This window comes from Vanessa cardui, chromosome 6 (genome assembly GCF_905220365.1).
Source record: "Vanessa cardui chromosome 6, ilVanCard2.1, whole genome shotgun sequence".
NCBI lineage: Eukaryota > Metazoa > Arthropoda > Insecta > Lepidoptera > Nymphalidae > Vanessa > Vanessa cardui.
Window position 1 is genome coordinate 6,634,111 of NC_061128.1, and position 26,982 is coordinate 6,661,092.

The window sequence follows — 26,982 nt, forward strand, 5'->3', positions numbered from 1 at the left end:
ATAGATTTGAAAAAAATAATGCGTCGTTTTGAATAAGACGAAAATATTGACGAAAATATTGTGAGAACTCTAAAAGTAAAGTCAAGGTGAATTATAAATAGTTCAGTTGAAGATTTAAGACTATATATTTTTGAATATATATTTTTTATAAAAGTTCCATTAGGTTATCCTAATGTAAATAAAAACTTGTCTAAAAATTATATACCATTTCTTATTAAACTATTTTTATCAGCTCTACACAGTTCATATATTGTGGCTTCGTTACTGTGCTTTTGTGAAGCATTAATTTCATGTGAAATTTTCTTCTATTTTAGACATATGAAATATTTGTCTGTTAATTGAGTTATTTTTCTAATTGAGTTATTGTTTACTAATTATTCCCAAATTCTGGTATTAGTCGAAAGACCCTTCAATATATAAAAAGTCAGTTAAAAGTCGATTATACTATTGTCTATAATCATTATCGTATTTATAATTTATTGTTCTTATCACTGTGGCCATAGATAATTAATAATACATATAGACTGTGACTTGACACTTCATGTCAAATTTTTCTACGCTTCATGTGGGCTGGAATTTCAATTTCAAAAAGTCTGTCATTGTAATTGTTATTGTGAGCATCGACTATCAATACATTCATTGTTATTTTATTAATTACCTATATCTAACGTTCTCTTAGTGTTTTGTTACTTTGAAGTGTTATCCTCGTGAACAAACAGTTTCCTAAAAACAATATCAACTTAGTAATAATCAGTACACATATAAAGTAAGTACATGCTTACCAATACATCACTACAATTTTCAACGATCATAATAATAATCCTAGTTTATAGCTCTTTTATTCAGAAACGTACTTTTTTTTTAATAATAAGACGTACCTTTACGGTACATTTTAAATATCTGCGATTGTACGAATAAAAGTAAAGTTTCCATTTTTATTGTAAAATTTTGATGTAAACTTTCCAATTCTATAAGAGATTAAACCCAAATTGGCTACAAATATGATAATTTAGATATCTTTATGCAATTTTAATTTAAGTAAGTTTTTAAAAACATATGTTTATAGAAAAGATATATTTTCATTACAGAATTAGTGTGCACTTTTATAATTACATAAAAAATCTATTCCTAAACAGAGAAAAACATGGAACTTTTAGATGTTATGAAAAATTTAACAATAAAACAAACAGGGAATGAGAGTGAACAAAAATTGTTCAAATCAATAGCAGCTGATATTGATGATGTACCTACAGAAATTGTAATAGCAGAGTATACTGACAAAATATTATTAATTGTGTCTCAGTATCAAAAAATTGGGAGTATGTTAATGATTCAGAGAGACCAAGTGCACAGTCCTTTAGGTATAGACAATATTTATACAACAAAAGTTATTTTTGGTGCTTCAGGAGAGGACCAGCAGGTCGCAGCAAGATATCTGGCAGAAGCAATAAATATTACAAAACCACTTTGCATCTTTATAAATTTAAAGTCTTATGATATTGAGACTGTTAAAGCTTGCAAAGACATTATTTTGGATCTAAAAGGAGAAGAAAGTGAGTAATATATCAGTATGCTTAATAAATTCAAAACTGTCAATAAATATTATGGACAATTGGTTCTTGGTCCACCTGGTGCAGGAAAAACAACATATTGCAGTGAAATGTCAAAGTTATTGGAAAGTATTGGAAGGAAAGTAGTTTTAGTAAATTTAGATCCAGCTAATGACTGTATCTCTTACAAACCTGAAATAGACATAAGAAACTTTATAGTTCTTGAAGATATTATGGATCAACATAATTTAGGTCCAAATGGAGCTTTGGTTTATTGTATAGAATATTTAGAGAAAAATATTGACTGGTTATTAGACCAAATTAATGGTGAAAATTCAACTACTTATATATTTGATCTTCCTGGTCAAGTGGAACTATATAGTCACTATGACTCACTAAGAAACATATTTTCAAAATTATCAACATCTGTACCTCTCCAGTTGTGTGTGGTGCATTTAATTGATTCACATCATTGTTCGGATGCTGGAAAATTTATATCTGCTTTAATATTATCATTAAATGCAATGTTGAAAATAGGTTTACCTCATATTAACTTGCTGACTAAAGTTGATTTACTAAAGAAACATGCAGACAAATTAGAATTTAGCATTGATTTTTACACAGAGGTATTAGATTTAAATTACCTGCTGGATAGCTTAGACGGTGATAAATTCACAAATAAGTATAAAAAGCTTAACAGTGCATTGATATCTATTATTGAAGATTACAGCTTGGTGTCCTTTCAACTTGTTGATATGTTCAAACAGATAAGTTTATTAAGTGTAAATAATTTAGTAGATAAAGCTAATGGCTATGTTTTTAAATCCGAAGAAGGTAGACACATAAATAGTATGTTAGCCTGTGCTATGGGCATAAGTGATAAACTTGAAAGTGATTTTGAATAAATAATTTACCAATTGACAGGATGTTTTATTTATAAATAGTTGTTTTGTCATGCATATCTAATTTTTATTGTTAAAACTGGTGTCTCGTATGTTTACGGTATTATACCAAGTCATTACACTTTTCGCAATATAAAATATTTAATTGTGATTATTATTAACTTAGCAATAATTACTCTATCACCATCGCAACTTGCATTAAGTTCAATTTTACATGAAGTTAAAATAACCTCTTTTTGAGGGGCTAATTTTTTATCAATTAACATACCATATTTGTTTTAAATAGGTATGTTGAGTATTTTATATTATCAAAATCAACCAACACGTATATAATGCCTATGAGTCGATAGATAGATTAACAGTTTAATATATATAATGTTTTATGTTTTATAATATAATGGGATCTTATAGTTTTTGTAGTAACCTTGTGTACAAGTTGAATATGTAGACTCATTACCCGTGGACAACTTGTATAGTTATAAATAATAAGGTCTTAAGTTTAACTCTTTATTTATGCATAGAGAGTTGTTTCTTTTTTTTGTAATAAACCTAATAAAGTTAACAGACTCATCCATCGTGTGGGTTTGTAGCCTCTTTAGAGTTTAAGTTTTAGAGATTAGCCGAAAATGTTTAGAATATATTAATGTATTAAATACTCATATTCCTTTCTATTTACTTTCAGATGTCTAAAAGTAATCAATCCTTGTACATGAAACTTTTAGAAGTTGAAAATAGACTAGATCAATTGCTGCATCATGAAACTACAAAACCCATTCAAGTTGAACTTATGCACAAGTATAATGATATAAAAGATGCGACTCAAATTGTTATTAATCATATAGCTAATATTGAGGGTACATCAATCTCTGAAATACATAAGCGTTTGGAATTAAAAGATTGAAATAAAACAAACTTTAATAATGGAACGTTTTATTTGAAGACAAATACAACTCTTTACAATTTAAATTGATCCAATATTTTTTTTTTGTTCATGAACTAAAATAGTTTCTATGAACATTTTAATAATTTATATTATTTAGCAGGTTTACGTTGTTAAGTTATAAGTGTTTTCAAAAAGCCACAGTTCCATGTTGCTACTTCAATTACGAAAAGTGTTATGTATTACATGACAAATATTTTCTAATATATTTATTATATGTTGACAATATTAAGAGACCATTGTCAGCAAACAAGTTATAAAATGGATTAAAGGTAGTATTATTACACTGTTGAATATTCTAAAACTATAGTGAATAATGGTTTTAAGAGAAAAAATAAAATCTACTTCCTTCTTGGAATCACCGCTAATATTACATTTAAATATGTAACAAAGTATATATGAAAGCAGCAAAGTACAAAGTACGGTATGGTAACATAAAAGGCAATTATTTTATATATTCAAACATTTAAGAACAGTAAATGTTAATAGTGCCCTTTAGTTGAAACCGACTAATATAAAATCTTGACTTCCTCACGAAATATAACCAAACCTCTAACATGCTTTTATTGTTGATACACATAATTCTTAAACAAATGAAAATACATTGAAGTTAAAATTCTAAACGCTACACATCGTGTTTATTTAATAAGCAAGCAATAATATATGTTTATAATATTATGTATGTTTGCCGCATTGGCGGCTGTTTGCTAATATAGCATCGGAGCCGGGCAAGGCCCGCTTTCGGCCGTTTCTGGCCGTTGATTACGAAGTAGTCAGACGCATTACGTTATACTTTGTTAGGCAATCACTAGAGACAGCGGCGTGACCACTGTACGTGTGCATACAAGTTCTGATCATGTTTTCATTATTAAAATCAATTAATATGTTATTGTGGCAACATATTTATTTATGTTTCAGCCAGGGTATAAGCAAATTGTAAAGTCTTCATTTTGTTCCATTCTCTACTGGTGTCAACTGTTCGCATGTTTCGAACTTTCGTGTTTTCATTGAAATGGAATGTAACGTGTATTATGCTGATAAGTCGACAGTTTACCACCAATCGAGTGTATCAAGACTTTGTCTCAATTTTTGTTAGTCATTCCAGCTTAATTTAAGTATAACAATATAACAAATTTACAAAAATACATATAAAGTGAAGAACATTCGCAGTTTTGAGATTCCTAAAATGCATATAAATATATCACTAACATATCTAAGATATTCTATCGAAATAATACCCTATAGGATGTGGAAAGCTCAACACACGAATGTTCGTTCAGTTTTATTAAACGTCTATCAATAGACTTAAATCTAAGAGTTTCAGACTCGTTTCAGGCAGTCCCACAGACTAAATTTCAAAGCACCACCATCATTCAATAAATGCAATTTCTATCCTAAATCTTAACATCTTTTTTACCACTATGGTATAAAATATCCGACTACCCATGTGCATACGAAAACAGTATAATAATAATAAAACTCATTCAAAATGATCTTAGATGATTTCAACAATTGGCCCAATATGGGTTATGAACTGCTATCAAACTAGGTAGAGTTTAGTATAATGCTTGATTAAAAACTGCAGGGAACGCATACAAAGCTTATCTATATAAAGTCAAAGATTAAATTTGTTTTAAGCTGGAATGATAGCAGTTCATACATGTCGGATAATACAAAACATTCACACACAATCAATAATGCCTAAATATACAACAAGAAATCCTATAAACAAGTCTGAACACGATTGGTTTAGCCTATGAAATCAAGAAAATCTGCCACAAATGATTGACAGCGTAGAGAAACTTAAGAACCTAAAATAGTAGTATTTAAAATGAATTAGGGATTTCATAGACCAAACCAAACTTAGAAATAAAACAATAATTTGGTAAATTGTAAATATACTATGTGTAAATAAATAATGCTGACTCAGTACTCCATATGCTAAACTAAACATATTCTTTACTAAGTCATCTCACTTTTTAATAAAACATGACTTAACAATCAACATGTTAATTTTAATATATCTTCTAATTATCACTTGTCAGATAATAGATGTTACGAGAGTTATTATCTTTAAAAAGATATACACTGTACTACTTAAAGTAGTAGACTCTGAATATTTTGCTTTCGCTTTCTTTTAGGAGAACTTGTTTTCAATAAATATTATTATATATACTCCTTAAACATAAAGCAAAATAAACAGAGAGCTGATTGTCTTATTTGGGTTGAAACGTCTAATATCGTCTCAAATAGGTTTTAAACCTTGTCTTGAACCTTACAAGTGGCCACATTTTGTGCCAATCGAATTAATACAAAATCAGTCTCTAAATTGGGAAGTCTCATAGATGTTGAGGCACGTATACACGATTGAATAAATATATTCTCCTCCTTGTACATTCTGTAAGATATTAAGTATTTTTCTCACTATTTCAGATGATTGCAACCTCTGAAGAAATACGTGCTATTGAAATAAGTTATTGTTTCCCACTACGTCATTAACCATTATGAAATTGTTATTAAAAACTAGTAAGGAATACAGCTCAATTATAACACTGATATTCATCACTAGCTATTGAAGATATATGCACTGGTTTTCCAAACAAAAAAAAAATACATAAAGATAGTAACAACATTTTTGTTTTAAAATTGAACCAGTTGAACTTAAATGAATGTAATGTCTAAATATGTACTAAGAATGTAAATGTATTAAATACATAAATTTACCTTTGGAATTAAAGAAACAATTAGTTATTAACTGGTGCATCACCTTGTCCAAAGTGCTCTTGATCAGAACTATGACTAATTTCCGCCACCTAAAAAGATGGAACATGTTAACAACAAGTATGGTATAGTAATTGAGAACATGTAGAAAAAATTTGAGGTCGGCTGAAGTCTGGAACGAGGATTTTTTTAAATTTTGTAACATCCTGATGTTTGTATATAGCCTTAAGGGCTGCTGAATTTATTCTGCAGTCACCTTGTTCTTATCTAGTGGTCCATTGGCTTCCAATGTCTGAGCTACATCAGTCTTGTGGTTAGAGCTCTTTTTTTTACCTTTCCCTAAATTCTTCTTAATATTTTTTCCAGTCTTTGTTTTCTGAGGTTGAGTTCCTGTAAAATTAAATGTATTCTTTTATGATGTCATTATTTTCTTCTTTTTTCGTTAAGTTTATAGGCACTAAGGTTCTCTCAAAATCGGGTACCTTCACCATCATTTTCTGGTTGGGAACTATCTTCATGAGGACTACCATCATCAGCCGGAGGACTCATATCATCAGGCCTAACAGTTTTACTGTAACAAGAAAAACTGTGGATGAAATTAAAATAAACAAAAATATAAATATAACAGAAAATAATACACTCATAGTTATCTAAGTAATGGTTTATTTGTCACATCATATACTTGTACCTATCTGAGTATAGCATTCACATTTTTCACAATACTAGCTGAACCTATGGCTTAATCCACAAAAAACAAACATTCAACTCCCGTTTTACCGTTTTGTAGGAGTGGAGTTTCGTGAAATCCGTTCTTAATCGACAGTTGTGTAGACTGTATAAGATGACTTACAAGGATACTGCCAAATTTCAAGTTTATAGGTCTTTGTTTTTGAGATTCTGTGATTAATCAGTGAGTTCTATTTCATTTTTATAACCAGTGAGTGGTATTTCGCTTAAATATATATCGATTACATATTTAAAGTTTTAACAAACCCGTTGATGCTGAGCGTGGCAGGCTTGGCCGGCTCATGGTGTCTCGGACGACGGATACGTGTGGCGCCCCGGGGGAGAGGGGCGGAGCCACGGCCGCGACCACGCCCTCTACCGCCGCGCCAGCTGCGACCTCCGTACGCGTTGCGAGGCGTTGGCGTGTATCCCACGTAGCTCACCTAGCCGTTCACGTTAGACTTTTTAAAATATTACATGAAAATTAAAGACGTAAATACAAGTCGACGGGTCCCAAGAACAAAATCGTATCTGCGAAATTGCTACTTTACAGTGTGATGGCTTAAAGTTTTGTAAAACTATGTTTTTCGTATATGGTATTTCATATACGGTATTGTTCTACTGTTTATCTCAAAAAGTAAACACTTAATTTAAAATAAAAACACACTACCGTGTAGTTAAAGTTATACAGGTTAATAATTAACAATAAAGTCGATTTGTCTTATTTTTCCATAAGATTTTGTTCTTGGGACCCGTCGAAGTTATTCTCACTAAGTTTCAATCAAATGCGACAAGAACAATGATTACAATTTGCTTTCCATTATCCTATTTATAACGATTAAATAACAAAATAAAAAAGTAATACGTTTACTATTGCGTGGTACCTGGGGATAGCGAGGCGCGCGCGGGTGCGTGGGGTAGGAGCCGCCGCCCCATTGCCCAACCACAACACCAGCGATCTCTAGACGGGCGCCGCGGCCACGACCACGCCACGCCAACGGCTCGCCCACCACGCCCACTAGTGGGAGGGGTGGCATTGCAAACTCCACTTCTAGACCCTCAAGAATAGCCTTGCGCATACGTTCCACCTGCATAGCACGAGCTCTTTGTATTTTCAACCCATTAGATGTTTCTGTGATTTTTAAGATATTATTAATCAGTCCGCTAAATTAATTCGAAAAGTTCGAAAATATAAATAGGATATCTCAAACTAAAAAATACAAAATAGTAAAAAAAATTATGTTTTGCCGATAAATAAATAAAAATATACGAAATCCAAATAAGTTTATTAATTATTTTTTTTTAATAAACGACTGCAAAATACCACGAAACAAACCTTGACGACAGTGTCGAGATGATTGTCACAGAGTTGCGCCAGATGTTTGCAGTGTGCCGCGCGGTGCAGGTTGCGCTGTAGCAGCTTGCCGTCGAAGTAGAGCCAGGGCGCCGCCACGAGCCACGGCACGGGCGCTCCGCACGCGTCGTTGGCGAGCAGAGCCGCCTCCGCGCCCGCCATCACCAGCGCGCCCAGCTGCACGCCGCGGGAGCTCATGCCCTGAACCTACGTACCGCCATTATTAAATTTATGTTTCGTATAAGTCAAGTCAAGTAGCCAAGAGTTTCACTTTCAGTTGTATGAGCTCAACCTAACCCTAACATAACATGATATATAATTAAATTTATGTTTCGTATAAGTCAAGTCAAGTAGCCAAGAGTTTCACTTTCAGTTGTATGAGCTCAACCTAACCCTAACATAACATGATATATAATTAAATTTATGTTTCGTATAAGTCAAGTCAAGTAGCCAAGAGTTTCACTTTCAGTTGTATGAGCTCAACCTAACCCTAACATAACATGATATATAATTAAATTTATGTTTCGTATAAGTCAAGTCAAGTAGCCAAGAGTTTCTCTTTCAGTGTAAGTAGTATGAGCTCAAACTAACCTAACCCAACATGATATATATCGCAAGATAGTTAACACGGGGAGAGTGTAATGCTTCTATATTGAATAAAGTTGTTTAAGTTTGAGCTTTACTAGAGGGCTCTATGTACCATAATACTCACATTTCTAGAAATTAGTTAGTTCGTAGTTTACTCCTAACAACAACAACAGCCTGTAAATTCCCACTGCTGGGCTAAAGGCCTCCTCTCCCTTTGAGGAGAAGGTTTGGAACATATTCCACCACACTGTTCCAATGCGGGTTGGTGGAATACACATGTGGCAGAATTTCTATGAAATTTGCCACATGCAGGTTTCCTCACGATGTTTTCCTTCACCGCAGAGCACGAGATGAATTATAAAGACAAATTAAGCACATGAAACAGAGGTGCTTGCCTGGGTTTGAACCCGCAATCATCGGTTAAGATGCACGCGTTCTAACCACTGGGCCATCTCGACTCTCCTCGTTTACTCCTAAGCCACATCATTATTGCTGATTTTTATTTTTAATGTTATATCTAGGCGGACTGCCGAATGGGCCATCGATGGGCATGTGATTACCACCACCCATAGGTAATAATGTTGTAAAAAATATTAACCATTCCTTACATCGCCAATTCACTACCACCTTTGGGAATTAAATTTTTATTTCCCTTATCCCTTATCTTGTACTGACTAACTTATCCTTCAAATCGGAATACAAAAATACTGGCTGTTTGTTGATAGAATGCAATTAGAAAGCACAAAAAAATGTGTTTATTTACGACATCACATTAGAAACCTCTAAAATTATCAGTTTCTCTACTATTTTATGCATGTATTATTTATATAACCTGTCTTTTAATTTATTCTATCTATTAAAAAAACCGCATCAAAATCCGTTGCGTAATTTAAAAGATCAGACAGCGGGAAGTGAGTATTTATAATTTTATACTAAGTAGTAAAAAAATAACTTACGGTCATTTCTTGTAAGTGAAGAGCATTCATGAGATCATTTGAAAAAGCTGTAGCCAAAAATGCGTCCAACTCCTGTCTTCTTAAGATTTGTATTTGCGATGTCATAATAAACCTAATAATAATGATATTTTGTTAAATATCAACTCAATACATAAAATACATCAAATAATGGACCAAGTTTACCTCAAAACGGTGGCTAAAATAAGCAGATGTTGTGGCACATATGATGTATTTAACATAAGTGGAGTGTCGGAACGCATGCAAGAAAGAAATGCGCGCATACGACGACATTTATCATCTTGTGCTGTGCTGCAATACAACCAAAATATGTCAATATATTTGTTAGACAATTAATAAAAAAAACATATTGAAACTAGAAAAAAAGAAACAACACTCAAAAAGTATATTCAATTTAAAGTAATAAATTAATATATTTAATGCTATAAAAGATTTTATGATCAAATGAAACTAATGAGTGTGAATTTTTGACATAGACACACAAATATCTTTCAATAGCTGTGTTTCAGAATATAAAATATGAAAAGCTTACCCAAACCAGAGCCTCTGTACTGTTGGTACTGGCCAATCAAGAACAATTCCAGGCACAATCTCTGGATTTTTTCCAGGATTAACACGAGAATATATCCATTCTGCTACTTGAACAGTGGATGGACGTTCACTGCTGGTCGACGCAATGGCAGCGCCTTCATCTGTAATATTAATTATTTTATACTACTAGTAAAGGACTGGATAAGTATAAGACTATCATAAATTTCTAGATTAAAATAAAATACCTTTCGCTTTTTGGGCCATGAACCTGTGGTGATGCATATTATACAAGATAGCATAGACATTTTGTCTTATTGGTCTGAAGAAATGGTGTATAGAAGGTATTTCACGGTGATTATCATCTTCCATTAGAACGGGCAAAGTTATTTGACGGTGTGTGAGAATAGACAACATTTGAGGATGCATGAGGCCCCGCGTGTGGCGCTCGGCGCACGTCCGCAGCACCTCCGCGGGCGCCGGCGGACAATTGTCATCGCTTTGAATGTGCTTGGCAGCACTTGTTGTTGGCTGTAATCATTTAATCTGTATTTATTTACATCATTATTTGTATTCATTTCACATTTAAGTATTGAAAACGTGACGTGAGACGATACACGTTGGTATACTGTCAATTACAAAAAAAGAACACTACATGAGTCACACCTCTTTGGATGTAGGTTTCTCGTTTTTGTCAGTAGGTTTAACGGGTAGCTGTTTGACGGATGCTGCGTCCCCGCCGTCCAATGAAAGGCCCGCGACGCTGTGGCTCAATTCGTGACAGTGTTCCTCGATGCCATAGTCGGCATTCATCAATGCATTTGCCGTAGCCAATTTGTAATCTTCCAAGCCTTTTTGCTGTAATTTATCGAGTATCGAATTTTTCATAACTTCCAAGTGCTTACTTCCGATAAAAGTAAAATAAAATTGTACAAAACAAAAAAAATAATAATAATATAAAGAAATTAAAAATAAAATATAGATAAGAATTATGAAATGAAATTAAAAAGACCTGGCACATGGAAATTGTAGTTCAATTTTGTGAATAACATGCATTTCTTGCGTTTTAAATGAATGCCAATGAGTGAGTTGATGTAAAAGGCGTGGATGACCTTAGCTATTATTCTACTTGAAGAAAAAATAAATGGTAAACCTCATGCTCTGAAGACTCGCTGGCCAATTTCGAAGTGTCCAGATCTAAGGATGTTGACTGGGGACTCATGTCTGGCTTTTGATTTTTTTTGTTATTTTTCGGGCGACGACCTTGGAGCAAATAATGTTTATGTAACAATGGATTTTTATAAAAGAAATAGTAAATAAAAAAGTGTTTCTTTTCGATTGTAAACTTACCAGAAGCAGTTCTATACTTGAGGAATCCATCTTTGGTACCATTCAAATAATATTGTACAGCTTGTTTTAATTTGGCAGCACGAAGATCATTCAAGTCACCAAATATTTCAATGCAAGCAGCATCTATATCGGATGATGGTAAATCCTTCACAAATTGGCCAACAGTTTTGATAAGAGTTTCTGGAGGAACTTGTTGCTAGATTAATATGAAGAAAAACGGTCAGAATCAGCTACTTTGGTATATAAAAGTATAAATTATAAAAAAAATTTGAATATATATACCTTCTTTTGAGCAATTCCTAAGCGCTTATAAAAGTCTGTTAGACTTTGTTCTGATAAAATAACTCCACCAAGTAGTGCAGCCATAAGACAAAGTCTATCTTGGGGTACATCAAGTAACTTTGGTAAATCATGGACCATGTACTCTTTGGTTTCCAAGGAGGACTATAGAAATAAATATTAATTAGTATTTAAAATACATTTTCAATCAATATGATATTTTATATAATTGTTTAGCATATACTAACTCTATAGGTAAGTTTAAGTTGAGATGAGCTAAAATATCTTGGTGGCTGAAAAACTAAATATTCTCCAGAACAACCCACGAGACCAGCATATGTTTTTTCACGACACAACCCAACTACTTCTTGACAATGATCATCTGATGATACCATCTATAGAGAAAAATATTTTGTGATATTAATATTAATCATTAAAGTTTCAATTCAAAATCATACATGATACATTACATACAATTGGGATGTTGAGGTATCGCAAGGCTGTTCTAAGGCAAGAATGTAATCCTGTTGGAGGGACCCACCAAACTTTTGGTGGTGGGGTGCCTTTTGTTACAATATGTCGTAGCACCTGCAAAGACCAAGTTAAGTTTAATTGTTATCAAATATATTAAATAGTAAAATGTATTAAAATTTTACTTACAGAGTTAACTCTCTGTCTATATGTTGATTGAGTTTGGATCCAGTGTTGTGGTAAAGCTGGAGGTGTGGGGTGGGCTCCATTGAAGCAAACACATAAAGCCACTTGATGCTCTGCTAATGCTTGTGCCAAAGTTGTGAGAAATTGAACACAACGGGCCCATTGACCACCACATGCCCAATCTAAATTTAGATAAATTAAAAAAAAATTAGTTATCAAACATCATATAGTAGATCATTTTTTTAATTTGATAACTTATTTAATTAAAAATATAAAATTTAAATCTACAAGTTCAATAATATTTTAAAAATAAATAAAATATGTACTATTATTATATGATAAAATAACAGGCAAATATTTTAGTTAGTGTTAAAAGTTATGATATCAATCTCAAATTGCAAGTGCACTGCGTCTATGGATGCCAATGACAGTTCAATACCATTATTTTGATTTATTTAAAACAAAATAGATATTGATTTAGTAAATGGAACAATTGTATAATTTCTTGCTAGAGTAATTTGTGCTTGACGGCAGTGCAGTTTGTGAATTAATGATACTACTAAACATTTTCATTTATAAATATTAATATTACAAAATTTGGGTAATCAATCATATTATTTGAAAGCTCACATAGATGTGCTCAAAAATATAACTAGCAAGGCACACCATTAAATAATATAATAATAATCAATGCAACATAGTTAATAATTAATCTTCATTCTTTGCTAATTTTAAGCCCAGGCAGAATCTTTAGTTATTTAAAATAATAACAAAGTCAATTTACAAATCTACCTTCATAAGATCTGACTGTTAAGAATATGTAATTCAATGTATTTTCTGAAAACATTTAACTTGCAAAAATATATGGATATAACTCAAAAATTACCTGAAAAATATCCTCCGTATAAACGATCTAAGCACCCTTCTGCGTCTAGTACTAATCGAAATCCACCAGGATGAGTTCTAGCGACTCGAAACAAGTCAACACCTACACCCTCGTTTTCTAAAAATATTTGTAGATCTTGAATACCCATGGTCGTCGGCTAGTAAAATCGTCTAAAAATTCGATCGAACGGGTTCGCCTCAACTAATTAAGCGTTCTGTAAAAGATAGAATTTCTTTGGTGTAAATCAATTATAATATACTCCATTTTGAGAATGACAAGGATACAGTTGTTTCTTTTAACAGCAATAAATTATTAGATTAGTAAAAAAAAAACATGCACAAGACGGAATACATAACCGGCACGTTTTCATATTTAATTTTAGTTAAAATACAATGAATCGCGTTTATTGTGTAGTAAAAATTATATTTCTATAAGCTAAAGAAAAAAATTTCAAAGGACATCATGTACGAACCTTATTTCAAAATACCATGCCAACAGTGAATTACGGCAGCCGAAAGTTGGAAACGGAAGCCATTTGTAATTTTGTAATTTTCTAATCCTTCCCTGCTCAGTGCTCGATGTTCGTCTTCACAGATAATGTACAACTTATTGATTGATATACCATAATAAAACTTTGAACACTATATATAGTATACGTCATTGAAAATATAAATATAAACCGTATTTAACTAAACTTCCTTATACAGCTTTATGCTATAAGATAAATAAATATGTTCCTAATAAAAAAAAATGTTTTTTAAATTTAAACATTTTTTTTTTACTGTACGATATTATAGTCTAACAGTACCTCTCACTGTAAGTATACTAGACTCAGATTTAAATTACTCAAATTATGAAATAAAAACTCTTAAAAATATTTCCAAATTCACTTTCATTCGCCCTCTATAGTGATTCATTTTTAAAATATCTTAATCTGCTGTCTTCAAATTTTTGTCATAACTCTACAATTTAAACGATAACTTATCGTAGAATCTTTTATTTCTTATATAATTCGATGTGAAGATTGAATTTTGAAAAAAATCTTGGAGCTCGCTACGTTGTATGAGAAATTACAGTGCAAAATTTGACTTAGGGCTAGATACAGGCCAATTAAAATTGTTATTAAGCAATTTACTTTTATCCCCAAGACTATTAATTATTGTCGCTTTAGTATCCCTTTAGTTTTAAATACAAACTTTATATCTCTATATATCAACATTAGTTCCTGGTTTCAAGGAATTATATTTAAAAAAGAATTAATATATCCTCGCAGTGAAAAGACGATTTTTTGCATAATTTTATAATTTCTTAATATGCAAGCTTCATAATATAAAAGTGTATGGCATGATTTATTCAAAAAAAAAAGTAAATTTTGACGTTAGCTAAGTTAGAGATATAGATAATATCATAATAGCGTCACTCGCCTTGTCATTCGTTGTCTAGGTATGTGATGATTGGGCGTTGTAAAACTAAAAAAATACTAATAATGTGTTTTCACTGTATCAAAAATATAGCTTATTGTTACTTTTAACCGAAAGTATAAAATCTAGTCTGAATATAGCTTTGGAATAGCTTAAAATGCTATAAAGAATCGCATCAATAACTAGTGGAAATACATTTCATAAATTGATTTCTAAGGAGTTAAAAAAAACTAACAATGCCAGAGCAAAGCAACGATTACCGGGTTGTTGTGTTTGGTGCTGGAGGTGTAGGAAAAAGTTCTTTAGTGCTACGATTTGTTAAAGGCACGTTTCGGGAATCCTACATACCTACCATAGAAGACACTTATAGACAAGTAAGATTATTTTTTATGTATATTGTTTGCAATTTAGTATAGTTCATAATTAACTTAACTTTGAAACCTAAAACTATACAACATTTTTTTTATTTATATGACAAATAATACTTATAACATTTTTCAATCAGTATCATATTTTTGTGAGTTACACTGCTTATATTCCCTTAGCTTAAGTCCTCAAAATCATACATAGGTCTGTGTTAAAATTGTTAATGATCTTTTACTCTCGCAATATTGCCAACTTCCTTTAAAATATTATTGGCTATAAGCCAATAAAGTATCTTGAAAATGTCCTTTGCAGGACTATGTTCCAAATTGTATACTTGAAATCTCATATAATGTATTTATAGTATTATTTCTTATATAATAGTTAAAACATAAACATTTTAAAAAATAGCAAAAAAAGATAAAACTAAATATGATTATGACATACACACAAAACATCATAGAAGTATTTTAAAAGTAATGAATAGGATATATATAAATCATTGAATTTTCAGGTTATAAGCAGCAACAAAACAATTTGTACTCTCCAAATTACTGATACAACAGGATCTCACCAGTTTCCAGCTATGCAAAGATTATCTATAAGTAAGGTAAGAATTCATTAAATATCATACTAATTTTTGTCTACAAAATTTGTAACTTATTTTGTTAATATATTGACTTTTAAATACAGATATAAAATGTAATTTCTCATATTGTGATCCTTATATTACAGGGTCATGCATTCATTCTTGTATATTCAGTCAGCAGTCGACAATCATTGGAAGAATTAAAACCAATATGGCAGACAATAAAAGAAATTAAAGGTACAGAATTGCCAAATATTCCAGTGATGCTTGCTGGAAACAAATGTGATGAGAGTCCGGAAATACGAGAGGTTTCAGCTGCTGAAGGGCAAGCACAAGCACAAACATGGGGAGTTTCATTTATGGAAACCTCTGCTAAAACAAATCATAATGTTACTCAGCTCTTTCAGGTAAAATACATTTTGAATTTACTTTTTTTTTAAGTATTTCACAGAAAGTTTTTTTTGTATTAGTATAAAGGGTCTTCTAAAATTACGTAGGCTTCTTAACATTTGTAAGATTGTTGTTAAACAATCTTAAAGCTTATCTTTTATTAAATTATATTTTTATAAACCAATAAGACATTGACATTTTAATTTTAATGAATATTATTTCAATGTGTAATTTCCTTTCATTATTAGCAATGAATTAATAAATTGATTAAAAAAAAATATATATATTTTACTAATGATATTTATTAGTATTGTAAATTATGTTTCATGTTATGTGCTATGGGTTAGAGCTTTATACAAATTGGTAAATACTTTAATCATATTAAAACATTTCAGGAACTTTTGAATATGGAAAAAAACAGAAATGTCTCATTACAAGTTGATGGTAAAGGAAAGAAGAAGAAAGAGAAGGTGGTTAAAGAAGGTGGTGAAGCATCTGCCAGTGGAAGAGAGAAATGCCTTGTCATGTAATGGAAATAATTATTTTTTATCTCATTTATTATTAGTTTCAAGTAATAAGCAACATTGCGTAATACATGACAATATAATAACCATTTTATGTAATGAGGTAGCATAGGTTAATAAGCTAATAATTATTGCTTTTAAAAATATGGTCAGTCTAATAATTGAAACTTTTTTTAAAGCTAACATGCAGTCAATCAATACTTGCAAGTATAATATTATGCTATTTATATATTTGTTGTAGTTTTTTTAGTATTGTTATGAAAAATAATCATTTAATGGTAATAGTTGATATTATAAAATATATCTCTATTGGAGGGAATTCATTTGTGAAAACAATGGACAATCATATTCATATTTTTTAAGTTTTGTTGCTTAGAATGTTAATTTTTATTTTCTGCTACAAGATATACTAAATACTTGAATTTAATATAGTAAAATTGAAGAAACCAATCCATTAAAAAAGTTTTTATTTTAACATTTATAGATTCAATTATCATTTGCATGTAATGTTGTTTATTACTTGTATTCAATTTTAAATATGCTGTATTTTTTATTCTAGTCAACATAATGTTTAAAAGGATTTATTACATTGCATTTAATTAGGAAAAAAAAGTTATTATTACGCCTATTATGTCATTGGTTCTATTGTGATGGATTAACTCATCATCTTCTAAATTTATATTTTGCTAATAATAAGAATTGTTTTATTTACACTAGTTGCATAATACATAATATAATGACTGATGTGACACTAAAGGAGTGACAATTCCATATGTTAGTGTGAAAAATACAACGAAATCAAGTCTGTAGGACTTAATGTTATTGAATTGTGTGCTGATTTATATGAACAGTCATGATGCATTTTTATAAATAAGTATGTTTTGAATATTTAGTACCTGAAATATTTTTTAATGGCTTTTTTGCATATTTAAAGGGTAATAAATTTGCTCTATATCTATATCTTATTTCTGACAGTGATAATGATTTTTTTATGGAAAAATATACATATGCAAAGTATTTTCAGTGTTAATTTTATATATTTTATTTGGATTAGTCATCATATTTATTTATTTCGAATCGCCCTTGTGATGGTCTTATAATACAATTGTGTTAATGTGGTTTTTTTAATTGATCTCAAACTCTATTTTTTTTTAGTTATTTGTATAAGTAACATTGTTATTGTTAGGTATATAAGAATACTATTAATTTGCAAATGAAAAATTGTAAGGATGTCATTGCGAGATTTACAAAGAATGTGCCAAAAAATGTTAATTTATATTATATTTATATACATTAACGTTTGATTATTATACTTAAAAGTTTAATTAGTATAAAATTGGCGAAAAGTTAGATGAAAATCATTTGAGAGTGTTTTCAATTATAATTTTAATATGTTTTATTATTCAACTGCTTTTTATGAATACACTAAGTCCACAAGGAGTATCACATAATATTCTAACATGTGCAAATTTAAAATAATAATAATTGTATACAGTTTCCTAAAAGGCTAATTTAAATAATTTTGAAGAATTTTCATTGACAAAATGGTCATTGGTTATTGAAGGGTGATGTCGCTATAAATGATCGGATGTTCCCTTGCCATATTTAGAAACTAGCGCTAAATCTCGCAATGACATTTTTTGTTAGTATTGTTTATTAACTTATGCATAACTGCATACAATAAAAATAACTTATATAATTATTGTAAAAGTAGCTGTCGCTAGTTTTTAATTCACTTTATTTAATATCGTTCACTTACATATCCAATTAGAATTGTCCATAGTTTAAAAAATTATCTAGTCTATTATCCTTATCACGCAACTTATAGTGAGGTTATCTTTAGGAAAGTATGTTATTATAGGAAGGTTAAATTTGTATGAGATTGTTTAGACCGTGCGTTAATGAGATTTAATTCCAAATGAGCTATTCATTTAATTATTATCGTATAAATTATAAAAATAATAATTTGCTCGTATTTCTATTTTATAATGTGCTTTGCTTTCAGCATGATTTAAAATTTAGATTTAAAACAAAAAAAAAGATTGTTACATTGTTGAAACTGGACCAAAGTTGTTTGATGTTGGTTGAGGTATTTTTACCGTAATTTAATTTGAATGTAAACGTTGATATATTGTAGTCGGTACTCATATAATAACGTCTAGGATACACATGTGTCAAACTTGAAAAAGTGGACTGGGATGTTGGATGACAAATTGTTACTGACAATAATATTTTATTTATTTATTTTTAAAACACTACTATTTTGTGATTTTTGTGAAAGTAAATCACATCTAATAATTCTGACATTCTTAAATGTTCAAGAAATGACTGCTATAAGAAAACCTATGAATGCTGGCAAATATGTTAATAATGATGCAGGAATCATATGACCTAAATACATATACTATAATATTTAATGCATCTATAAAGCTGCCTGCATAATCGTTTTCTGCACTTTGACACCTTGAATGAAAAAAATCATATTGATCTGTTGAGTAGTTAAGACGTGGAAGTATAACAAACAAACTCACATTCGCATTTATAATAAGGAATGACATGAGTACGAATGAGTATTGCCCAATACTCGTATGCCATTAATCGACTTTGACGCATATGTATCCTAAACTTAAATGAAAATGTTTTTATCAAGCTCAATCATGTAATATTATTAAATAATCATTATATTTATTCGTAACCTAAACATATATCATGCCTTGGGTTACCTATTTAATAAATGAATTTATGTATTGTTCAAAAAAGTATTACTACATTATTATCAGGAAAGTATATGTCATTTATATTTAATCAAATGATTATTACTCTAAAGGAAACATCATATTTACATGGTTGAGCTATTTCCTACTTTTTTCTCTATTTCAACTTCACTTCTTCAACTTTGCAAAATTAACGTATATTTAGACGATTATTGGTCATCTTAAGTCGCAATACAACATTATTACTATCTTAAAAACTATAAAAATAAACAGTTTTTTTGTATAAACTCTAACAGCAACATTATCTTAAATATATGCATTTTCTTATTTGCTAAAACTTTACTAGTTCAGCTTACTTGTTAAAATATTTTTTCAAAAAATCATAATAAAGTAGCCACACTAGATACTTCACAGATAGTTTCAATTTATATGATTACAATTTATAGTATTCTAAATAAATTTCAACTGCTTAGTTGATCTACACTAAAACGCGTGTTTAACAATGCAGCTGTAAAATGAATTTATTGTACAAGTTTAAAGGGTAGAAATAATTTAGGAGCTTTACTAACTCAAAACTTCTATAATATTATAAAGATTGATTCAAATTCGTTCAGATATAGATATTAGACGAAACAACACCAAAATCATGTTAACATCTAAAGGTGCCCAAATAATAATGGCAATAATATTAAAGTAGATGCATAAATGATAAATTAATGTAATGTTTCATAAATCATTCAGACACATTTTAACTTATGGTCTTTAAAATATTCTAATTTTAATTACTTAGCTACATTACATCAAAAAGCAAGCAACTAAAAGGATAAATAACTACACATAAGTCACCATATATCCTTTTGAATTGTTTTTTTATTTGGGACGAATTCAGTCACTATAAAATGCTTCAATACAAGCAAATAACCTCTATCTACTCTAGGAATTTCTCTTTAACTATTAAGACATTCAAATTCTATGCCTAAATTTATACTTTAAGTAATTAAATTATAAATTAGTGTTCACATCTATTTAAAATGGTTCATCTTTGATTAGTCCATATAGATTCTATAGTTAACTAGAGTAGGCTAGTTGAGTATAGTGGCGCCACACGAATATTATGGTTAAAGCTTAGCTGGATTTGTGTAAGAGGTATATAATGAAACTTATTAAATCAACCCACAAGTGATAGCTGTACATATTTATAATGTTTTGTTATGTAATCAATTATGGGGTTGCGAATGTTGGTTGACCAATAGCGTTTAGAATGTAAGAAATTAAATCGAGATTAGAATTTGCTTCTTACTTAGATACTGTTGTATCATTTTTTAATATAAAATATGCTTCTTTTATCTGAACGAAATATTTCTAGTTGATAATATATTTTAATTTTCTTACAACACTACTCACTAAGCATCACAAAAATGAAATAAAAATTATCATTAAAAATGTTTATTTATTTACAAACTATATTAAAAAAAAAACATGGTTATTAAAAACATTTGTTACAATACTTAATTAACTTGATTAGACTTCGAATTAAATTTACATTTAAAATTAAATAAGTTTTATTTTTATACTATCCCCAAGTTGTATATACAAGGTTATCCATATCACATTTAAAAAAAAGAAAAAATGTGTGAAAAACAATATGAATAAGTGTTAGTCTCTAAAATGAATTATATACACGAAATATAATGATATAAATATATATATATTCAATAAGTTAAGGATGTATACAGCTAAAACTAGACAAACAATAAATTGATTTTTTAAGCAGATTTTAACATATTTTAAGTAAAGATTAACTTTATTACAGATTACTGGAATGCTAAGTTGTAGTATGACACAACTTAAGATGTAGCATCAGCAAAATTCGTAAAACTGATTACATTCGAATTAAGTACGCTATCCCAAATTATCAATATTAGGTTCTTGTGTGAATATGATCTTTATTCAAACGCTTAGTTGTGTCATACTATACAAGTTGTTGTTATTCAGATAAAAAAGAGTTTAATTTTAATGAGCATCTCCACTTCCATTATGCTTATATGGTTGTAAAATATGGTTATTATTATGACATTCACTTTCATAATTAGGTAATCGTCCGGTACTTGCTGATCTTGTCAATTTTGATTTATATGTCAGTGATGGATTGGTGTTTCGTGGTGTACCTCTTTGTTGTATTTGTGAAGAGTTAACAGAATTCAATGCACGTGTGTACACTTCTAAAAGCTTCGACAAGTTTTCGCCACTAATTCTATCGGTATTGTCCCTTTGAGGTGCACCAATTGGCTCAGTAACAATGGTATTTTGCATACTTCTATTACGTTGACTTAAACCAATACTGAGAATACCCAAAAAACTTAACTTAAATGGAATGTTTAGAATATAATTAAATATTATCATTATCAGCAAAAACACCAGGAGTATCATGAATGTAACAACCAGAATTCCATACATTATTTTGTTCAATGGAAACCACAATCCATCTGAAAAAGAAAACAATTCTTAAAATCGCTTAACATAAATATTAAATTATAATCATAATGATATTTGATCTAAACTAATATTATAAATGTGATAGTAACTCTGTCAGTTACGCACTGTTACACTTTAACAGGCATGTGGTATGAACCTAGGACAAGCTACTTTATCATACAAAAAACCTGACAACCATCCCTTAAAACCAGAGCATAGCCTCATGTGACAACCAACATAAAAATAAGTCTTACCAGTAATTCCATGAATAATAACTTTAATGGTTTCGCTAATTGTTATCATGGGTTCTGATATCAATGTGGTAAACATACGGATGCCAATTTTGAGTGGATTCATGTGTTTCAGGAATATAAGAGGATCGGGCGGTGGCACATGACACTCCGTTGTCCAAATGTACCACTTGCAAGTGTTAACAGCAGTTATGAATCTATCGAGTTCTTGTTTTTCAGCCTCCTAAAATTATTAATAAAACTTAGTATTAAATTCTACATCTTTTTATTATGTTCAATTAGATGATTTGATTGGCTTACCTTATAAGATATTAATACTTCATATAAATAAAGACCAATAATTATTAATATTATTACATGTTTATGTGATATATGATTCCACATCCACAATACTGTCAAGATTCCTGCTGAAATACTTGCAGCCCACATGATGTATGTCTGGAAATAAAATTGACCCTGATTATAAAGTTAAAAAAATTGGAATTCTGCTTTTACTGGACAATAAACTGCTCAGGTAAGATATAAAAAACAATATCATTTTATAATAGCAGTTACTATTGTAAATATAATATGCTAGTTAATTATATATTTTACTGAATATTTTACCTTATATTCTGTTAAATAAAGTTGGAAGTATTCACTCCATGCAAGGACAATCTTCTCACTGATACTTGGTTTAATTATAGCTTCCTCTATATATCCAATCGAACGTCTATACATATCTTCAGAATATGCAGTATTAGGTTTGATATAACCATCAAGAATATTCCAACGTTCTTCATTATATTTCATATGCAGTGATATGTCAATAGAACCATCCTCATTTTTCTGTAAATTTAATATATAAATTTGATTTAGTATTTCATTTTAAACAATTTCCTCATGGTGTGTTTGTTTATTGTTTTGCGTTATTGTTATAGCTTATGTTAAGTATAAAAACTGCCTAAAATGATCTTGAGCCTTGTTAACATACCTTCATTTGGCCCCCTTTTAAAACAATGGTTAATATCCTTTTATAAAACCATTCACCAATACCTATGTTATTGGTAGTTTGTAATTTTCGCTGGGGCTTGTCTTTAAGATCAGGTGGTATATCCTCGTCAATCACATCTGAATTCACATTATTCACGTAGTCCCAAGGCTCTGGGCCTATCTGGATATTACATTTGTTAAGAGCAATATTAACAAATAAAATATAAAATAATATATACATTTTCAACATGATTGAACTTTAGAATGCTTCTTTTTTTCAAAAAATCTTCACATGGGTACTTTTCACGGTCCTAAATATTAATATTCAAGTTATTATTATTAAGTTTGAGGCGAACGTTGACGACATGCATTTGAAAAATAATAAAATGTCAAAACACGAAACTTTAGTTAAATGTCAATACCATCCTTTATTTTGACTTTGCCTTAAATATTTGCCTTTGCCTACAAAGGTGACGTAACACGATACGAATTAAAAAAAGTTATTCGGTTTTGCATACCAATACAAATACCTAAAATCTAAATTTTTTAATTAATTTCATTCATTTCATATTTTAAAATTTAATCATATGGCAGTTTGTCCAATTAAAAAAATGTCTGATCGTTAATAAAACTAAATAAAAAGTAAGACAAAAATCCTTAAAAAAATATAGACCGTTATTAGTAATTATTCATAAGCGTAGGTAAAGCGTGGGTAGCTTTGTAGGCGGACAAACTAATGGGCCTACAATAGCCATAGCCTTATGGCTGAGGCTATTGTTAATCTTTTTTTATTTGTATGTGTGTAGTATTATAATGACATTTATGACATAATACTAATATTAAGAGAAAATTTATAATTTTTTTATCTATACTCCAGCCTAATTCGATGTGGAATGTTTAATAACAAAGCGTTGCTTAGCAACCAACGTCAGGCAGATGCTCAAAACATTTTTAGAAATATGTACAACAATTATTTTTGATGTTAATAAAAATTAAATCTGATGATTAATAATAAAATATTTAAGACAAAGGACTAAGCGCATTCTTGGTTATAATTATAATACTTATGATCATCTGGAATAATGTAGATCTCAAAAATAATACCTCCAATTTTAAAATGATATCAGAAATTACCTCGTAGTTATATAATTCGCTTTATTAACTTTATCTATCGCCTCCCAAACGACAGGACTCATTAAGATTAATTTGAAACAGTGATTTAGTGCTATATTTATGCTAGCCAAAACAAGATATCTTTTTTTAATCTATGTCTAATGAAACATTGTGTGTAATGTTAACATTCTTAACCTGTTGTGGTTATACTACCATTATAATACGACTAAAAATATACTCCACCAATTACGAAGAGCCTGTATCGCTATTATATACCTTCCTAAATCTGCCAATTGCTTAAAAACACTCCAAATGTTACAAACCTGCGATTTCTTTACGTCAGTATTAAAATATAGGGTTGTTAGTTTTGTAATTATATTATAGTGGTAATTAAAATTTTTTAAACTTTTATTTTAAGCTAATTTTCATATAAATTATGTATTGACCGGCTAAATAAAATTTTTGGATTCTGTACTAAATTAAAATTCTTGTCTTTAAACAGGAAATTGTGTTATAATGAATATAGTTGTAATTATAATAATTATTATTTTTTATTAAGAGTGTATCAACCCTAATTATGATGACACATGGTTTGTTTACTAAAATTCCAGATCGAATGTGGCTGGAGTATAGAGCCTTTCCTACGTGACATTGACGAAATAATCTTTGCCCTGCCGGCAAAGAATTGAGTACCTATCTAGAGCCTAGAGTTACCTACGTCTATTTGTTAAATAATAAATTAAGTGTCAACTGTCAACTGTCAAAAGTTTTGTCAACTAGCGCGCTACTAGCTTAGCTTAGTAAGCTAATAGTTATAGTTATTACGCCTGATATACTGATACGCCTAAAACTATATTTTAATATAATTATTTTTGAATTAAATTATTCTGTTAAAGTGGTTACTCTTTTCAGATCTGGCACTCGTATCAAGAAGGGGTTGTAAGCTAAATACATTAATAAAATTTATAAAACTCAGCAAGTCCTGGAAAAGAGTTAGGATTTCTTGTTTATAATCTTATAAAAATGTCTTCAATTGATTTTGACCCATCTATTAAGTTATGCTTAAAATATCTTCATTCGAGTGCTTCCGATTCAACAGAACAATTACGCCTAACGCTTGATGATGTGATTCGACAGACCTATGGGAATTCGAAAACTCTTGGACAAGTTTTACCTAAAAAATATCTTATTGAAGAAAAACTCGAATCTCCGTCTCGATCGAAGCATAAGAATGACAAAACATCGAGTATTACAAAGACTGTTGCGATTCCGCAGCAAAGTCCACAACAAATACAGATTCCAGAGAGAGAAAATGATGATGGGTCGGTTATGGATGGAGAACTTGCTTTTGATTTTTTGCAAGAAGATTTGACTTGCGTTGTTTGCCGTCAAATAGCAGTGCAAGCAGGCAATCGCTTGGTAGAGTGTGATGCTTGCCATTCACTGTATCATCAGGTAATTATAGTTTACTAAATACTTGCAAAATGATAAGTAAAGTTTTTATTTTAATAATTAAACAATTAAAATATTATTCATAATAATTAAGTTATTAATGTTACATTAGTCCCTAAAATATAAACTGTAAATTATCCAAAACCTCAATTTATGTGAAATATTTCATTATGGTATAATTAAAAAACTTTTTTTTTCAGGATTGCCATAAACCTGTAATAAGTGACAATGATATGGCATCGGGATGGCAGTGTGCCTCATGTCTCACGACTCAAGGATTTGCAAGTGGTTTTACAAATACCTCATCATCACCGTCTAAATCCCCTACTCGAGTATCTGGATCTACAACCCCAGTCAAGATATCTTCTAGCAGTTCCTCATCGTCTTCACCTTCAAAAGTTGTCACTCCTAATATTAACATAATATCAGCCGATAAAAGAATACAGATCATGAAAAAAAAGGCAGCAAAGCAACATGAAAAAAAGAAGAACAAATAAATTGAAATATATGTAGTTTGTAATAGAAAACATGGATAATAAACAATATTAACATATTATAAATGGCTTTTTATTATTAACATATTATTAATGTTATTAGTAGGCAGGTTAATCAGCTATCTAATTGTAAGTAGTTACCACTGCCACAATTGTATATTTAATATATACAATTGCCACAATTGTGAATAAAATATATACAATTGTGGCAGCGACCTTGGAAACTAAGATGTTATGTCCCTTGTGCAAGCAGTGTGCCTTACACTGGCTCATGTACCCCTCTAACAACAATACTGAGTATTGGTGTTTGGCACTAGAATATAATATGAATGAGTGGTATTTACTCAAGTAGGCTACACAAAAAAAAAGAGATTTTGTGAAATATATGCGTATAATCCATATCTAATAGTATATAATATTATATATACTATTAGATATGGATTATAATATATAGTAGATAGTTTTAGAAATATTGTTTAATAATTGTTTTATATCAGATATGGGAAATAATTTGAAAATAGTTTTGTAGAACATAATGTAGTTTTTATTTTATTCAAAATTCATTATATTAGAACACATTTTACATTTACTATAAGAGAAAAAATATCGATGACACTGACTTCCAATATATTGTTCGGTGAATTGGTGAATGTATAACCGCAAGAAATATGCTTTACACCAATGTCATTTCATTCATTTCACAGACCTAAATTTGCTATTTTTCATGGCGATGGGCTATCTGTTTAAGATAATAGAACTTTATCATGTG

The 26,982-nt window shown here is 30.0% G+C and overlaps 5 protein-coding genes across 9 annotated transcripts; 3 read left to right on the plus strand and 2 right to left on the minus strand.

The window, feature by feature from the left end:
* Positions 1 to 530: 530 nt before the first annotated feature.
* LOC124530436 (GPN-loop GTPase 2) lies at positions 531 to 5,988 on the plus strand. 4 transcript variants are annotated; one of them, XR_006966472.1, is made up of 3 exons: positions 531 to 766; positions 1,089 to 1,553; positions 3,135 to 5,988. XR_006966472.1 is itself a non-coding variant. In XM_047104605.1 (3 exons), exon 3 carries the CDS (start codon positions 1,571 to 1,573, stop codon positions 2,453 to 2,455), a length of 885 nt encoding a protein of 294 aa, XP_046960561.1. In that variant the 5' UTR covers positions 531 to 766; positions 1,089 to 1,319; positions 1,407 to 1,570; the 3' UTR covers positions 2,456 to 2,471. The 4 variants fall into 4 exon arrangements, 3 of the variants coding, with proteins under 3 accessions (XP_046960561.1, XP_046960560.1, XP_046960562.1); XM_047104605.1 differs by lacking the exon at positions 3,135 to 5,988 and having other exon boundaries at positions 1,089 to 1,319; positions 1,407 to 2,471; XM_047104604.1 differs by lacking the exon at positions 3,135 to 5,988 and having other exon boundaries at positions 1,089 to 2,471.
* On the minus strand, positions 3,366 to 14,084 carry LOC124530435 (constitutive coactivator of PPAR-gamma-like protein 1). Of its 2 annotated transcripts, XM_047104603.1 has the most exons (20): positions 13,928 to 14,084; positions 13,456 to 13,669; positions 12,573 to 12,751; positions 12,387 to 12,500; positions 12,161 to 12,307; positions 11,916 to 12,077; positions 11,634 to 11,829; positions 11,437 to 11,546; positions 10,950 to 11,141; positions 10,532 to 10,814; positions 10,288 to 10,447; positions 9,921 to 10,046; positions 9,738 to 9,849; positions 8,176 to 8,400; positions 7,724 to 7,927; positions 7,107 to 7,282; positions 6,596 to 6,684; positions 6,370 to 6,503; positions 6,117 to 6,205; positions 3,366 to 5,790 (listed from the first exon to the last, which is right to left on the minus strand). In XM_047104603.1, the coding sequence occupies exons 2-19, from the start codon at positions 13,601 to 13,603 to the stop codon at positions 6,137 to 6,139; spliced, it is 2,826 nt and encodes a 941-aa protein (XP_046960559.1). In that variant the 5' UTR covers positions 13,604 to 13,669; positions 13,928 to 14,084; the 3' UTR covers positions 3,366 to 5,790; positions 6,117 to 6,136. The 2 variants fall into 2 exon arrangements, with proteins under 2 accessions (XP_046960559.1, XP_046960558.1); XM_047104602.1 differs by having other exon boundaries at positions 3,366 to 6,205.
* A 788-nt stretch (positions 14,085 to 14,872) lies between these two features.
* LOC124530681 (GTP-binding protein Di-Ras2) lies at positions 14,873 to 18,076 on the plus strand. The gene is made up of 4 exons (XM_047104934.1): positions 14,873 to 15,250; positions 15,754 to 15,849; positions 15,975 to 16,235; positions 16,614 to 18,076. Exons 1-4 carry the CDS (start codon positions 15,113 to 15,115, stop codon positions 16,746 to 16,748), a joined length of 630 nt encoding a protein of 209 aa, XP_046960890.1. The 5' UTR covers positions 14,873 to 15,112; the 3' UTR covers positions 16,749 to 18,076.
* A 3,180-nt stretch (positions 18,077 to 21,256) lies between these two features.
* LOC124530323 lies at positions 21,257 to 23,540 on the minus strand. The gene is made up of 5 exons (XM_047104450.1): positions 23,156 to 23,540; positions 22,789 to 23,010; positions 22,483 to 22,620; positions 22,186 to 22,405; positions 21,257 to 21,942 (listed from the first exon to the last, which is right to left on the minus strand). Exons 1-5 carry the CDS (start codon positions 23,402 to 23,404, stop codon positions 21,470 to 21,472), a joined length of 1,302 nt encoding a protein of 433 aa, XP_046960406.1. The 5' UTR covers positions 23,405 to 23,540; the 3' UTR covers positions 21,257 to 21,469.
* Positions 23,541 to 25,054: 1,514 nt separating this feature from the next.
* Positions 25,055 to 26,271, plus strand: LOC124530684 (integrator complex subunit 12). The gene is made up of 2 exons (XM_047104938.1): positions 25,055 to 25,722; positions 25,920 to 26,271. Exons 1-2 carry the CDS (start codon positions 25,291 to 25,293, stop codon positions 26,214 to 26,216), a joined length of 729 nt encoding a protein of 242 aa, XP_046960894.1. The 5' UTR covers positions 25,055 to 25,290; the 3' UTR covers positions 26,217 to 26,271.
* The last annotated feature ends 711 nt before the right edge of the window (positions 26,272 to 26,982 follow it).

Excerpts from the sequence above, each read along its gene's own strand:
- LOC124530436 (XM_047104604.1), top strand. The coding sequence starts at position 1,571 with ATGCTTAATAAATTCAAAACTGTCAATAAATATTATGGACAATTGGTT.
- LOC124530435 (XM_047104603.1), bottom strand. The coding sequence starts at position 13,603 with ATGGGTATTCAAGATCTACAAATATTTTTAGAAAACGAGGGTGTAGGT. Across the intron at positions 12,752-13,455 it reads ATACGGAGGATATTTTTCAG|ATTGGGCATGTGGTGGTCAA; the intron begins GTAATTTTTGAG and ends ATCTAAATTTAG. Across the intron at positions 11,142-11,436 it reads GCGAGTCTTCAGAGCATGAG|CAAAAAGGCTTGGAAGATTA; the intron begins GTTTACCATTTA and ends GATAAATTACAG.
- LOC124530681 (XM_047104934.1), top strand. The coding sequence starts at position 15,113 with ATGCCAGAGCAAAGCAACGATTACCGGGTTGTTGTGTTTGGTGCTGGA. Across the intron at positions 15,850-15,974 it reads AAAGATTATCTATAAGTAAG|GGTCATGCATTCATTCTTGT; the intron begins GTAAGAATTCAT and ends CTTATATTACAG. Across the intron at positions 16,236-16,613 it reads ATGTTACTCAGCTCTTTCAG|GAACTTTTGAATATGGAAAA; the intron begins GTAAAATACATT and ends AAAACATTTCAG.
- LOC124530323 (XM_047104450.1), bottom strand. The coding sequence starts at position 23,404 with ATGTTGAAAATGTATATATTATTTTATATTTTATTTGTTAATATTGCT. Across the intron at positions 23,011-23,155 it reads TAAAAGGGGGCCAAATGAAG|AAAAATGAGGATGGTTCTAT; the intron begins GTATGTTAACAA and ends TTAAATTTACAG. Across the intron at positions 22,621-22,788 it reads TTTATTTAACAGAATATAAG|ACATACATCATGTGGGCTGC; the intron begins GTAAAATATTCA and ends TTTTATTTCCAG.
- LOC124530684 (XM_047104938.1), top strand. The coding sequence starts at position 25,291 with ATGTCTTCAATTGATTTTGACCCATCTATTAAGTTATGCTTAAAATAT. Across the intron at positions 25,723-25,919 it reads GCCATTCACTGTATCATCAG|GATTGCCATAAACCTGTAAT; the intron begins GTAATTATAGTT and ends TTTTTTTTTCAG.